Source organism: Amphiura filiformis, chromosome 14 (assembly GCF_039555335.1).
Source record: "Amphiura filiformis chromosome 14, Afil_fr2py, whole genome shotgun sequence".
Classification (NCBI taxonomy): Eukaryota; Metazoa; Echinodermata; class Ophiuroidea; order Amphilepidida; family Amphiuridae; genus Amphiura; species Amphiura filiformis.
Genome location: NC_092641.1, coordinates 20,758,714 through 20,775,366, shown reverse-complemented (window position 1 = coordinate 20,775,366; position 16,653 = coordinate 20,758,714). Strand labels below are relative to the sequence as shown.

The 16,653-nt window shown below is 36.2% G+C and overlaps 1 protein-coding gene across 1 annotated transcript; it reads right to left on the bottom strand.

The window, feature by feature from the left end:
* Positions 1 to 6,365: 6,365 nt before the first annotated feature.
* Positions 6,366 to 14,912, bottom strand: LOC140169263 (cholinesterase-like). The gene is made up of 8 exons (XM_072192520.1): positions 14,568 to 14,912; positions 13,847 to 14,006; positions 12,380 to 12,457; positions 11,048 to 11,166; positions 10,655 to 10,822; positions 9,685 to 10,328; positions 9,171 to 9,352; positions 6,366 to 7,678 (listed from the first exon to the last, which is right to left on the bottom strand). Exons 1-8 carry the CDS (start codon positions 14,910 to 14,912, stop codon positions 7,533 to 7,535), a joined length of 1,842 nt encoding a protein of 613 aa, XP_072048621.1. The 3' UTR covers positions 6,366 to 7,532.
* Positions 14,913 to 16,653: the final 1,741 nt, after the last annotated feature.

Below are 16,653 nucleotides of genomic sequence, written 5' to 3'. Positions count from 1 at the left end.
TTTGTTTCAAATCTCTCTTTTTATTTAAATTTAATAATGATAATGAAGAAGGAGGCGACCTATATGCTTCACCCTAGCAGGGTGTAAGCATGTTTTTGATAATCTATGGTGTAAGACAATGCGAGACACAAATAAATATATGCGAGGATCGGAAATAAACGGAGCAAGCACGAGAAATTATGATTTAAATAATGTGTTTGGGGCTCGAGCAAACTGACATATGACAATTTTGAGAGAGAAAAAAACCAGGACTCGCTGGATTACAGGTCCAAACTAGATGCCACAGTAATGTGTTTTACCAAACACGGATATCTATGCCCGTGACCACACCTAACCCCCTTCTCCTATTCACAAACGAAAACTTGGTGAGCACCATGTGAAAGCGCTTGTTTTAAGCTTTCATTTGATATACATGTAATGCTCATAACACTGGACTGGTCCACTATACACACACTCTCTCTAAAACACCACCAGACTGGACCACACTCTCTCTAATACCCCACCAGACCCTCACTCTCTTATACTCCACCAGACACTCACTCTCTCTAAAACACCACCAGACTGGCACGCACTCTCTCTAATAGGCCTACCCTGCCGAGCCTTCACTCTCTCTCTTTTACCCCATCAGACCCTCACTCTCTCTAAAACACCGCCAGACTGGACCACACTCTCTCTAATATCCCATCCCTTAACCAACCACACCCCTTGTCCCATCATGACAACCTTTTGAGGTGGTCCAGAATCAAAAATCAAAATGCCTACACATTCCCTTTTAAGGGAGTTTTTGTCAAGTGACCCAAGATTCAGACCTTTATCATTGCAAACACAGGTAGCTAACAAAATACTACCTATTGCGCTACACTGTGTTAATAGGTCGTACCTATTTTGCTTTTTAAAGCCTTTGAACTTTGACCTCTGGGGTTTGCGGCTACCACAGAATACATCTAGGGTCATGGGCCATCATTGTACCAAGCATGAACACTAAGGGCGCTGTAGTGCTTGAGCTAGGGCTGTTTGAAATTTTACACATATTGCTCCTTGTAGCCCATGACCCTTGCCCTCTGGGGTCGATGTTACCTCAAAAAATATTCAAGGGTCATGGGCCATCATTGTATAAAGTATGAACCCTAAGGGCGCTATAGTTCTTCAGCTAAAGCTGTTTTAAGAGTTTACACATATTGCTTCCTGTAGCATATGACCTTTGACCCCTGGGGTCGTGGGTACCATAGGTTACTTCTAGGGGTCATGGGCCATCGTTGTACTAAGTATAAACCCTGAGGGCGCTGCAGTTTTTGAGCTAGAGCTGTTTGAAATTTTTCACATATTGGCCCCTGTAGCCCGTGACCTTTGACCTCTGGGGTCGAGGCTACCCTACGAAATTTTCTGGGGCCATGGGCCATCACTATACCAAGTATGGGCCCCGAGGCTACTTTAGTTTTTGAGCTAGAGGAGTGCAAAGGCGTGGTCTTAAGAAGATGAAGGAGAAGGAGAAGTCGAAGACTAAACACAACAAATACAATATCTATGCCCCGTTGCACGGGCATAGATAACACGGGCATAGATAAATTTTACCACTGTACTACCTGAGTTCACAGTCGGTACTCGGGCAATCTCAACTTAAGTCCCCATGATAATTCTCTCATTGTGTCTCAGCGGCCAATTATACAGGGTGTCCCAGAAATCCAAATACCTAAACATCTGCGTGTAGCCCATCTTGTTCTCAAGCTTATACGCCAATTTGATTGGAATCGGTTGACTGATTGCGAAGAAATGAGCGATTACATAACACATGCGTCAATTCACTTCATTCCAAGTTTGAAAGAAAGATCATTCAACACAATGCGTACTTGTGGTTAACTGTCAGTGTGCTTCATAATTATTTTGTTCTGTGAAATCCTTTTCGTTCTTTTTCAACAATCTGTTTCTTGCAAAACATTAAAGTGCAATATCAGATATTTATTTGGTAGGGTTGGCCACGGTCAAACATTTTTTTTCTTGCTGAGGTGAAAGGACTTTGGTTGGAGGTTAAAAAAATGCATTTCGAAAATTCAGCTGAAGTCCCAATTTGTGTTTTTTTTTTACAATTTTCGCCTATTTTGGAGCTAATAAAGTGAAAATTGCCCTAAAAAGGGCGTCTCGTTGCTTTGGAATACAAGTTAGTATTTAAAAATAAATTGTATCATAAAAAGCTCTATCCTTGTTCTATTTACAAACGAAGTTTTGTTTAGAGATTCGTTTTTAAATATCGATTTTGGACCTGGCAACAGTGCAAGTTTTTCAAATTTGAAAAATGCCATTTTTTACCGATTTTGGCGATACGAAAAATTAACTTTTGCGCTCACCTAGGATTTTGTCGTTATGGTTATTGGTAGAACATACCTTGCCCCCAACATATCTAATAAGAACAGCTTGGGGAAATTTATTTCTCTAAGGAAGGTGTTGCCAGAAATACATACATTTTTGTAAAAATCCAAAATTCTCATAAAAAGGAAATTTGCTGCATTTTGCCCTAGATTTAGCACATGTGATGTAATGAGTTGTATGTAGAGTCATTTTATCATCATGGTCAAGGATTCTGAATGTTTGGAAACAATAAATGATGTTTAATTTTAATGCGGTCTTGCCAGATGCCCAAAATTATGAAAGCTACATTACGCAAAATAGCCCAAATAGGTCAAGTTTTCATGTATGAATCTAGTCAATCCAGTTAAATCACGGTCTATTATTATAAATAATTTTATCATAATTTTCACCTGTTCTGAATGTTTGGAAACAAAAAAGTTCATCATACAGTGTTGGCAGATGCCAAAAAGTACAAAAGATAGGTAAAATTCTGGTTTACCCTGTGTTTTCAATACAATTCTGGTTAACCCTGGGCACCATATTTTCATAAAAGGAATTTTTTTCTAATTTGCCCGAATTTAGTACATGTGATGTAATGAATTGTATGTAGAGTCACATTATCATCATGGACAACTATTCTCTATGTTTCGAAACTTTAATTTTAATGCAGTGTTGCCAGATGCCTAAACTAAAAAAAAAAAAGACAAGTTGTTATGTATGATACACAATTTCTTTGATGATGCATCTAAAATACAATTAAATTATAATAAATTACGATATGACCCCTTTAACCTATCTGTTTGTCAGTTGTGAATGTTTAACATAGTGTTGCCAGATGCCAAATACTAGCAGACATAGGCCAATTTTGTGAAAAATACACCACACATGCCATACACTCTCAGAGCTTTTTAAACCTTGTACTTTACTTAACCACTTTAACCACGAAAAGTTGGAAAAGGAATTGGCCAATCATATCTTATCAATATACATACACTCTTTACCTTCCATTATCATGATTATATGACCAGGTATTTGATCAAAAAGTGTTCCCAGAACATAATTTTGAGTTTAACAAGACATTCTTGATGTACAGGGTGTATCAATATGGTTGGTACCGGGATATGTGATATTTTCAAAAATATATCAAAAATATAAAATTGCTAAAACAAATAGAAAGGGGAATATGTTAACTAATTGTTCTAATAATCTGAAGATAATAGGTTGATGCATCGGGGAGCTACAGTCATTTAAGCGAAGATCGACTTTTTTTAAGTCGATCTTAAAACAATGCTTAAAAGCATTGTTTTACTTACACAGCACAAGATGAATAGGTTCACTGCTTGAACTATTTATTGCATACATGCTCTCAATCATTATCTCACTTCAGTCTATATAACATAAAATTGCTGTACACGTACTTTTAGAAATATAGTTCCCGACGTCTCTGCCTTACGACTCTGACAGTGTGAGGTGAAGCCCCGTGATCTTAAATGAGCTTAACACCTGGGATAGATCCATTCTGTAACTGCCCGTATCAAATTTTGAAACATTTTGAAACATTTTGAAATCATCTTCTAAATCTTCTCTGCACTTCTCCATAGCTTCGTTTCAACCAGTAATTCTTTACTATGAAAGCACGCTGAAGTGTTGAATACTGTGGAGCCATTCCAATAACTCTTACCAGGTCTAACCTAACAAACACTGTCTACAGTCTATCACCATTCTGCCACACCATCTACTTGTAATCTCAATGCATCTTATCTTACAACACCCTAGAAAGTGTTAATACACAAATTTCTTTAAGGCGTAGGGTATACTTTAAGTACAGGTATCTCATATGGAGAGGGGAAGTAACGAGTTACCCCCAAATCACAGCAGCAGGTAGAAACTGAGCCGCTGAGTGTGAATATGTATTTATTTTGGAAGGTTCGTGTTTGTTCGAAATTTTGGGGTGTTTTTCCAAAATTTAACAATTTTGGTGATATTTCAAAAAAGCGACATGCCAAAGACAAGTCTTTGGGCACATACTTTGTTATTGTTAATGCAGTTCGTTTCCGCATACCTTTGTTACCATTTGCTTTGGTGATTTACTAATATTATATATTTTGTGACTACAATTTGGTGTTTTAGTATGTTTTAAGTTTACCAAGAAATTAAGAAAAATATCTGGTCATGGTCGTGTCAGAATTTCATTCTGATCTTCGGCTTTTGCAGGCAACAGAATGCAGATTGGCTCACGATCGATGTCGTATTCCTCTATGTGGGTCCCTTGATGATAAAATTACTTTGAATTCCTTGTAACAACATACATATTCGTCTGGAAACAGGGTTTCAGTTTTATCATGGCACAGCTGTAGTCTTCGCGCCGTATCAAATCTCCAAACAAATAGTTTAAGGGGTCATATCACAATGTATTATAATTTTATTGTATTTTAGATGCATCATCAAAGAAATTGTTTATCATACATAAAAACTTGTCCTATTTTTCATAGTTTAGGCATCTGGCAACACTGCAAGTTAAAGTTTCGAAACATAGAGAATAGTTGTCCATGGTGATAAAGTGACTCTACATACAATTCATTATATCACATGTACTAAATTCGGGGCAAATTGGAAAAAAAATGTCCTTTTATTGAAAATAGGGTGCGCACGGTAAAACAAAAATGGTATTGAAAACGCAGGGTGCACAGGGTAAACCAGAATTGTACCTTTTCTACTTTTTGGCATCTGGCAACACTGCATGATGAACTTTTTTGTTTACAAACATTAAAACAGGTGAAAATTATGATAAAATGATTTATAATAATAGACTGTGATTTGAGCTATTTGGGCTATTTTGCGTAATGTAGCTTTCATAATTTTGGGCGTCTGGCAACACCGCATTTAAATTAAACTTCATCTATTGTTTCCAAACATTCAAAATCGTTGACCATGATGATAAAGTGACTCTATGATACAACTCATTACATCACATGTGCTAAATCTAGGGCAAATTGCAACAAATGTTCCTTTTATGAGAATTTTGAATTTTTACAAAATGTATGTTTTTCTGGCAACACCTTCCTTAGAGAAATAAATTTCCCCAAGCTGTTCTTATTATATATGTTGGGGGCAAGGTATGTTATACCAATAGCCATAATGACAAAATCCTAGGTGAGCGCGAAAGTTAATTTTTCGTATCGCCAAAATCGGTAAAAAATGGCATTTTTCAAATTTGAAAAACTTGCAGTGTTGCCAGGCCCGAAATCGATATTTAAAAAACAAATCTCTAAACACAACTTCGTTTGTAGATAGAACAATGATAGGGCTTTTTATGATATAATTTATTTTAAATACCAACTTGTATATTAAGGCAACAAGGCATCCTTTTAAGGGCAATGTTCACTTTTTTAGCTCCAAAATAGGTGATAATTGTAAACAAAACACAAATCGGGCCATTGCCATGGCAACGAACTTTAGCTGAATTTTAGAAATGCATTTTTGTAACCTCCAACCAAAGTCCTTTTACCTCAGCAAGAAAAAAAAATTGACCGAGGCCAACCCTACTAAATAAATATCTGTAATTGCACTTAATTAGGTTTTGTTCAAATTTGAAAACCTGCACGATATTGAAAGCTTGCATGTTACTAAGATGATGCTCGGTACTTGTAAATGTCCTTTTTCGTTAATGTTAATATAAATGTTGCATAAAAAGTATTACATAAAGAATTCTAGGTGGCTTAAAAATTTTCTCACACACATTAATGTTTTTGGAATATTTCCAAGAAATTGTAATGCATAGTTTAAATCTTTTAAAACTTCAACATTAATGTTGTATGGTATCAAAAATCACACGTAAAGCTGTAAGCACTTGATCATAACATATTTGCATAACTTAAAGAATTAAAGTTGGAAAGCTTCCAACTGCATAAATCAAAGTTTTCTCGGACAAAATGTTATTCATCTTCAGTGAAAGCATGAATAAATTTAATGAGATACACAAACTTTAGGAAGCGGTGAGCGAGTATGAAAAAAGCGCCTGTTAATCAAACTTGGAATGAACTGCATTGATGCGCGCATTACGTAATTGTTAATTTCTTCGCAACCAGTCAACCGAATCAAATAACATTTTCGTATATGATACACAATAAAATATGCTATTCGCTACATTTTTAATTTTTTGATTCTGATGTCTATTTGTCGACTTACTTTCAATTTTATTCACTCGGTAATTTTTTCTGGGACTCCCTGTATAATATTAAATAATGAAGAAGGGGGCGGCCTATATGCTTCACCCTGGCAGGCGTAATACAATAAGAGACAAAAATTAATGCGAGGATCGGAAATAAACGATGCAAGCCCGAGAAATTATGATTTAAATGATGTGTTTGGGGCTCGAGCAAACTGACGTATGAAAAGTTTTTATTATTTAAATGTATTAGATTATTTTCCCCTTTCTTGAGTATCTCCAATTTGAGCCCTAAATAAGAATCTACATCTTTTATTACCGATTTAATTCCACAATTTCTTGCATTAAGCAATATCAAGGATTAACGTCTCACAACAGATGGATTAAGTGGTCTTATACAGTGCTTTACAACCGGGATGTACCGGGATGGATTCCCACCTCTGTCTAACTTTTTTTTCAAGACTGGGAAATAATAAGTTTATTTGGCTTCACAACGCTAAATAATTCATGACTTTCCCAACGTGGTGGTGCAAAGTGCTATGAATATGAATAAAAATAAAACAATAGCTAATTTAAATAAGAATGCGGCACATGCTAATTAGGGATTGCCCACTCCCGGAATTGCTCCATGTCAACACTTCCAGAGAGAGGTACATGTGCTAATGCCAAAATTAATCTTAACACTGCTCTACTCATCATCCCGGGTGAGTCACCCATTTAGGTAACTCAATTTTAAATTCACACTGCCTTTGTAAAAGCTGAAGGTCGTATCTTCCATATGCGGTGTATGGATATCAACTGGAATAGTCTAATATAATGACATCATGCGATCACATACCGCGTCCATACGACGACTACCTTCTCTATTTTGAGACAAGATGTCATGAAATGGTTGCCAACGTGACAAATTGTTAGATTTTCCTAATGTGAATCACCTGCTCTTCTTTTGATTATATTGTCAGGTGCGGCGTAGAACTTGAACATTTGAGTTCGGAGTGAGTACTTTTGAGCTTGTACATATTTACAATTCATCGCGTGAGGACAACATATTTTTACTGCCAACTTTGGTCTCATATTCCTCAAAGGCATCTCTCCATTCTTTCATATCTGTGTATTTCCAGGTGTAGAACTCTTCTCTCCATTGTCGTTCTATCTCTTTAAGGTCACCTGTATTGAGTTTAAAGCAATTAAAGTATTACATGTAAAATATGTTTATACATTATTTTTTTGTTCATATACATGTCTTGATGGTCTATGGGCTATGACTCGTTCGGAATGTCCAGAGGTGTGTGTGTGCCAATCGAAACAAAAATCAAGCTGTTTGAGACAACTGTCTTTCTGTATGGGTGTGAGTCATGGGTAATCACCAAGGACATGGAAAACAAAATCAATGCCTTTGCAACATCTTGCTACAGAGTCATGTTAAACATCAAGATATAGATGGTTTCATTCCAAATGAAACCATCTACAATCTGACCAGCACCACTCCACTGGTTGCCAGAGTCAAAATTCATCAACTCAAATTTCTCGACCATATACTGCGTCTTGAAGACGACGAGCCTGTGAAAGAATATGCCCTTTATATTCCACCACATGGGAAGAGGAAACCGGGACGGCCGCACACACTGTACTTACAGTATGTCCAGCACCTCCTGGGAGATACGGAAGGGATGTTGCAGCCAAACAAAATTGTTTCGATTGCCCAAGATCGCAATAGTTGGAGATCGGGAAAGCTTGTAGTCGCCTGCTCCGCAGCCGACTGATGATGATGATGATGTATGTGCGTGTGTGGGGTGTATTGGGGTATTGGTGGTGATGGGGTGGGGTGGGGTGGGTGTATGTGGGTGGGTGTGGGTTCACCGCGCCAGGTAGCCTGCCGAGCAGAGTGTTTTGTTCATTTCTGCAATATTGTCATTTAATTTCCCAAATTTGAATGATAAAAGCACCACCATGTCTATGTTGTCAAATGTGATGCGATCAAACAAAATCAGTTGGAACTATAAATTAAATTTTCAGTTTCTTATAGGATAGTAAAAAAGCATTTACAAAGCTGGATGTTGCAGAAAACCCCATTGAAATTGAACAACTAGTTCCAAATATATGAGTAATTGAATAATATGAACAAAACAAGAGGAAACAAAAAGAAATATTTCCTTTGTTTGACTATATCTCAAAATCAATATTTCCGATTTTGCTTGATCGCATCACAAATAGTGATTAGTTTATGAAATATGTTAGCCGGGTTACATACAATTGAGATCCCTAGATATGTGAGCTATTTGTCAACTGCTTATTGATTATCGATTTCTCTGTTTGAGGAACGACTACACTTGGGATACCTCAAGTGATATCATCAACCACAAAGAATTTGTTTTGACCAAATTAAAGCGCTTACTCTTCAAAGTGTTTGGTCATGTATTTTCGTTGCCGCTGACTTTTAAGTGGGCGGCCACTCAAATTTAGTGAGAAGCATTAGTGGCCACTATTAGAGTCATCGGTGGAATTATAGAATAGTGCCTTACCTGAAAACGTTGTCATTTTTTCAGATACTTCTTTGCTCCTCTACCACTTGTAGGATTCACAGCATATTTTTGTATTCTAAATTATGACAGGTGTACACTGCAAACCAAAGAATCAATACACTAATGTCATAACTTACCTGAAAATGTTGTCAGCCGATTCAGACAGTCGTTCCAAAAGTGACACCCATCTGCCCTTAATCCTCTACCACTAGTAAGATTCACAGCAATTTCTTTGTATTCTAAATTGGGGAAGGTGTATACTGGCCAAGCTCTGTCGTCATTGTATGGAAGGGACGCTTCAGATTCTTTATTTGGGTTTCTGTAACATGTTGTTAAAATAAAAATAGTATTATGACGATAATTCCACTTTGTTTAAACTTGAGGTTTGTGGAATACTACTGATGTTTACCACTGATGCTGATGGCAAGAGACCATCATGAACAGGGACGAGGGGCAATACATTCTCAGTCACGTGCTTGACAATATTTTTGGAAAAAAAACTGGCACCACGTTGCTAAGCAACCATCAGCATCAGTGGTAAACAGAACATCGCCACAACAACAATAGTGTAGAAAAAGGCGTCTGGTAGACACCGAAACGTATAATGATGTATATTCTACTATTATGTTTATTAAACTGCACAAAACTTACCCGGTTTTGGCAAAGTTAGTCCAATATTTCATCACTTGTTGGGAAAGAGACATTTCTTCTTTGAGATACTCAACAGATTCAAAATATACTGGCGGATAAAATGGGTATCCGAACACATATAGAAGCTCTTCGCCGTGACCTGCACCAAGCCATTTTACGTCAAAATATTCGGATTTAAATACACTTGTACTCGGGACATTGGTGAAATAATATTGGTAAACATCGTGTTCACCCGCCATTGCGTGTGCTCTTGTTTCAATGGTAGCTGGACACGCAAACGCGGCATCTCCGGCATAATAATTCCAAGCGTCAAAGTAATCTGCTTCCGGGTCATCAGCGACGGACCAATCAACATATTCCTGTCTTATGCTGTCCTCAACAAGGTCATTTCTGTAAATACCATAGCTAGTGAGGAAAGCGTTGAGTTCTTTATCAAATGTCTTTTTAGATACACGAGGCGTAGTTGAGCTGTTAAGATACGGGAATCCAAATTCTGAGCTGGCGATAGATAATGTTCCCTCGTCCTTATTGAACCCGTTGATCAGAGGACACTTCTTGAAGTTGTTATTTTCAATTGAGGTCAAAGGTAACTCGACTAGGAAATTGTTGTCTACGCAAGGCGCAGGCGGTGCCTCGTATAACATCTGAAAATAATTATTTACAGTCATGATAGCAGTATAATCAACTGTATAATCAACCCCCTCCCCTACCACACAATACAGTACACTTAATTTTTTTTTCACTGTGTTAAATGGGTTGCAGGATTCATATTCAGGACGTCTTTATCGAACGGTTCTAGTAAAATTATTACATTGACACATCCAATGTGTTCAGTTGTCCTGAATAAAAATCTTGTGTTAACTATTTAATATTTTCATTACAGGGCATATTACAGGTTGATTGGGGTTGTTGCTAGTTACCATTCCATTCCTTCCATACTATATAGATTGGAATAATGGAAAATACACACCTCGGTTGCGGCAGCGTTGATGACTTGGGCTTCTACTTCACGCATACATGATATCAATTGTTGAGTAGTGGTTGCTGGACATCCAACTGCTTCACCAAGCTTGAAAGCTGAATCACGCTGTTTTTCCAAGTCTTCATTAAAACTCCATGAAGCTAAAATACTTCCACTCTGTGATAAAGTAAAATACGGTATACATCGACGTATTTATCATGGCGGTTATCATGGCGGTTAGGAGCACCATGAAAACTCCATGAAAACTCCATGAAGCTAAAATACTTCCACTCTGTGGTAAGGTAAAATACGGTATACATTGACGTATTTATCATGGTGTTTAGGAGCACCTTACCAATAAATTAATAACTATGTTTAATATAAGTTTTTTTTTGTTCTTACTTCTAGAATCGCTTGGTCGAAAAGGTCACGACTTAGTGGAGAAAACAAGTGTGCAGACACACTCCCTGCACCGGCGCTTTCACCAAACATTGTAATCCTATTGGGATCTCCTCCGAATGCTAAACGAAATTGAATGAAAAATAGTCTGTGAATTTATTATCAAGTAGATTTTCGTATGAGAGGTGTCGCTGGCGGGAACGTTGGTGGTGGAAGTGTTGTTGTTGTCTGGTGATATTGTTGTTGTGGTAGTTGCTGATGATTATGATGATGTTACAGCCTTTTAATTGGAGAATAAAGGTACTCATTTTAGCCGCTGAAGTGCAATTATCATATAACACGGGCGACATCATTATTTTAAGTAAATGAACGAAACGAAGCCGAGTTGGTTTACACCGAAAATAACGATGCCGCGTGTTATATGAGACGATAGATTCTTTCATTCTTAAACACTTCAATTCAAATAAATACATTTATCATAAATATACCGAATTTTAATCAAATTAAATCCTACATTTTACAAGGAATTACCTAGGGCTTATAATCGATCAGTCCGGTTGTTGCTATGCACCAACCGGTTCAAATAGCGGATACGAGTATCGCGTCGACACTCGTGCGCTAAAGTGTGTGATATCGTGTCATATCACACGGGTAAGAACCAATAAGCATGATAAGATTGCACGAACATTTTCAAGTGTTTAAGGGATCAGGAATGAGCGTTTTGAGCGTTTCGACAGTATTTTTTGTGGGATATGAGAGCACATCAGACTTATCGAATTGCATTCTGAATACGAAGAATGTCATTCTGATATCAAATAATTTTCATTTTTGAAATTCACGATATAGTACAAATTTATGACAAATTATTAAAATTTGATATTTTTCAAATTTTTTTACATAACAGTCCTCGAAGTAAATTTATAAAGTTTACTTCGAGTACTGTTAAATATCAAAAATATCAAATTTTTAATCATTTGCCATAAAATGTGTATTTCATTGCGAATTACAAAAAATCTAAATTATTTGATATCAGAAGGACATTCTTCGTATTCAAAATGCAATTCGATATGTCTGATGTGCTCTAATGTCCCACAATAAATACTGTCCAAAGGTTCATACCCACCCCTTAAACGATCTTATGGCACGTGAATATGGATGTCTCATACAATTCTTGTGATTGATTGATTTATTTATTTATTTATTTATTTATTTATTTATTTATTTATTTATTTATTTATTTATTTATTTATTTATTTATTTATTTATTTATTTATTTATTTATTTATTTATTTATTTATTGATTGATTGATTGAAAGTCTAAGCATAAAACCTTACCTTGTATGTTAGTTTTAATCCATCGAAGAGCTTCTACTTGATCCAGCATTCCAAAATTACCTGGTGAAGCCTCGTCACCTAGAAAATGATAAAGCTCAAAAGATCAAAAGGTCCGACTTTCAAACGTCATTATTTTCACTGGCTTCGATAGGACCATACTATTGTTTATTCATATCAAAGCCACATGGAGTGCATATTGGCTATGTCGTTTATACTAAAATGCAGAAAACCTTAGACGAGCGCGTATTGTAAGGATACATCGCGTATACTGCGTTGCACACACTTGTCTCTGATTGGCTGCTAAGACGACATGTTGTTGCTGAGTGGAAATTTATGAATGAACTGTGCGCCGTACGCGTTGTTAGCGCCGAATTTGCAACATCACGGTAGTCGCGCTTGTAAAAGGTTTGCTGCATTTTAGTATAACAATAACGAAATTATAAATAAGAGTAGGTAGGGAAATTAAGTAAAACATTGCAAAACCTTTGTCCTATATTTGGAAGCAGATTGATCGGTAGTTTTCATATAACAACACGTATTTTAATGAAATCTATATGAACAAACGGATCTATACCTCCAGACTTGGAATCAGTCTAGAGGATACATCGATAAAGTATATATGATAAATCTTAATTATTTAAAATCTAATTATTCAGTAAAGTATGGTAAATCTTGTGATTCGCTAAGTACGCTAAATATTAATTATTTTAAAACCAATACCCCCAATATATGACTTTACCTAGGGTTATCTTCCACAACTGGAGTGAGTATTTCAAATCGTTGTTCACAACACATACGTGAAGGACAAAATACTTTTCGAGCAAAACGTTTTTGAAGGATATGCTACTAGTAACGGAGTAAATACTCCTCTACTGTTATTTCTCAGTGGCCCGATTCCATTTGAAATTGAAGTTTAAGGTTCAAGCCATTAAACTTTATCTTTAATAGTTAACAAGGAATAACTATTATAGGAAAATGGCTAGCTCTAAATCTATACGCCACTATGTGAAACGGAAAATTTGGAAAATCACTCTTCGCCACTATGTGTTGCGACCAACGAAATGTAAGCTACCCACTTGTCTAATACATGCATATTTGAAACCCATACTCCCTCTGTAGAAGACTTAAAATAATTATTTTTAAGGAGGATTAATTATGCTCTCCGTGAATATGGCTTTATTAAAAAATCTTCAACTTCAACGCTAGTTGCGAGTCGCGTAACACATGACTGCGCATGCGTATGTGAATTTACGTTAGCGTGAGTTGAGACTTTATTGACGCGAGCAGTAACAGACACCGAATAATTTTCAACAATTTTAAGCCAAACAAACTTTAGGGTTGTTTTCCACAACTAGAGTATTTCAAATGGAAGTTACCACTTGTATATTTAAAACCCATACTCCCTCAATGTTCCACAGGAGGAGTGTGGGGCACAAATGGAATGGTCCAATGATTGTCTAAGCTTACCTGTTGTTAGGAATCCAAATGCCATTAATCTGTAGTTGATTGTAACGAGGATGATATCTCCAACACTCGTCAGGGGTACACCGGGGTAGTAACCAAAGTATCCATTCCCTTCCAAGTAGCCACCTCCATGAATATAAACCATGACCGCAGCATTAACGGGCTGAAAATTATACAAAACAAAAACAAAGATCATTAACAGCGAGCCCTAGGTCGTATGCTCTATGTTCTAGTTCATGCAGTCATTCACTTTTGTTCATGAAGCTGCTAAAAAGCGGCTTACAAGACATTGCATATTTAGTTCTTCGAATACCAAATTGGTGAAAGAATATATATATTTTCAAGACTTTCATTGATGAATAAATCGTTAACAGGAAAACTCTTTAAGTGTTCATGCATATCTAGTGAATTATGCATATCATATTTAGGCTTTGGCTAGATATATTGTAACGTGGCAACCGGAATTAGAGGTCTCAAGTTGCGAATGGTAAAACGGCACCGGAATGTTTGTTGTTAAGGATCATTTCAAACTGGCGCAATTTTCACGAGAGCAAACCAACACTAAACCACACATCGGTTCAAAAAAGGCAAATACTAATAATAATAATAATAATAATAATAATAATAATAATAATAATAATAATAATAATAATAATAATAATAATAATAATAATAATAATAATAAACAATAACAACAACAGCAACAACAACAACAACAACTTACCTTTGGACTAGGAGCATAAATATTAAGATGAAGACAATCCTCACTTATAGTGAAAGGCGCCGTAGTGGTTTGCATACATATATCTCTGTTGTAAGTAGCATTATAAATTTCATCCGCACTCCATGGTTCCTTAGGTAGTGGTGCTCTAAACCGCCTGTCACCAACAGGAGGTTCTGCATATGGGATACCTAAAAACACATCAATATCTTTCTGGATACCGAGATAGTCATTATCAAAATGAACGGTGTCTCCAAGTATCTGTCCTTGTTCAACTTTTACTATTGGTTGACCGTAGATAGGGATTAGCTGACACGAAATGCTAAAAATTATGATAAATGTAGTCATTTTGCATTAGTGTACAAGATGCGAAACCTGAAGTTGCTGCGAAATATGATGAAGTGGTGGGTGCGGCTTCAACGATCACAGAAGCCGGTTATGTTGTGAGAGTTTGGTCTGTCCTGGATTTCTGTTAACATGAGATATTGGTTTATCAGTTCGATAAATATGTGAAACATGAAGTAGCTTCTACTGTAAGTGATAGTATGTATGGCTCTAACAATCACAGAATCCGGTTATATATGAGAGAGTATGGTCTAGCCAGGGGCCAAGAAGAAGTAGAAATGTAGTCATACACGATTATACCCAGTGTATAGTCTCATTATGTTTTATGTTTGCACATGGGCTTAATATATATTTGATCTAAAGTTAGTGTTTGCTCGTACAATTCTGACGATGGTACAATTTGGTTATGTAAATAAAGTCAACATCTTAAACACACAAAAATTATGGGACAAAATAATGTTAGAATATTATCACGAAGTGATAAGACTAGTTTGAAAGGGTTTTGTATGAAACGCGAGTGGTAATTATTCATGGGGCGTGCTGAAGAAATGCACGTTCCATGACTTATCGTAAGGAATTTGTCTAAAAAGGCAAAATTCGAAATTTGTTGGTGTTACCCTTGCGGTAATTACTTACCAGGTTTACAATGTTGGGTTGGCATGCAAAATACTTTAACAAGACGTGGGCATCTGACTTCAGCTTAAGCATACTAATCATGATTTGTTGCCAATTAAATCAATGTTTTAATTAATAGATAACTTTCTTTCGTTAATATTTTTGATCATCCTAATTCATCATCCCTGTTGAACAAATCTCATAACTAAATGTAATGTTTAAGAATAATTAGGCCTCTTGTATACATTAGGCCGTATAAAATTAATGTTTTGGTTCTCGTCCAGAGGATTTTCATGAATTGATGAGGGAGGGAGGTGTTTTTTTTTTTTTTCAATGTAAAATTAGCATTGTCAGTAGTTTTCGGTCTTCTCCAACAGTGCTCGAGGAAACGATGAGGCCTTTTTTTTTTTTTTTCAAATGTGAGATTCTGTTGGATAATCCTCCTAGAGTACCACAAAAAAGACTTGGAAGTGTTGCTTGTTCTCTAATAAACTTATTTATATGTATGAAGATTTCATAAATCATTCCAAAGTCTAAAAAATTGAAAAATCTAAAAAAAAAAAAAAAATCTGACAAATCCCAGAAATTGAGGAGGGAGGGGAAGAGAACCAAAATATTAATTTTACACGGCCTTAATTATGCATCTTTAACTTAGTAAGAACAGGTGTACGTTTTGTTTTTTCATGTTCATTGCCTTTGCTTTCTATATAATATTTCTTTAGTTGTAAATTTATCTTCACTTCCTTAAAATAGCCAAATATTATAGAGCACAAAATGTATCTCTGTGTATTAGAATGAATGCTAGTCATGGTAGGATTAAAAGGCAACTCTCTTATTTGACTAGAAAAACCTCTTTTCAAAATAGCCAGCCAATGTTCTGATACAAAAGAAGATTTCTAACTTCTGAATCACTTACAATAGAAAGACCTTGGTCTACTCACCTTGGGTGTATAAAGTGGCAACGCTATTCTGTTTTACTTGTTCTTCACTATGCATGACTGCTTGACTTTAAGGACAATTCCTTAGATAATATACACCTGATTTTGGTTGCTTAAGGGCAGAGTAATGGGAGAGAACATGGACCTTTTCGAGCATCATTATTTCTGAATTGTATCTCCAAAGTATATAA

What these genes read in the sequence shown, in the direction of transcription:
- LOC140169263 (XM_072192520.1), bottom strand. Translation starts at nt 14,912, where the DNA reads ATGACTACATTTATCATAATTTTTAGCATTTCGTGTCAGCTAATCCCT. An exon ending in ATTTGGATTCCTAACAACAG is followed by an intron (nt 12,458 to 13,846) that starts GTAAGCTTAGAC and finishes ATCATTTTCTAG; the next exon opens with GTGACGAGGCTTCACCAGGT. An exon ending in TCAACGCTGCCGCAACCGAG is followed by an intron (nt 10,329 to 10,654) that starts GTGTGTATTTTC and finishes AATTATTTTCAG; the next exon opens with ATGTTATACGAGGCACCGCC.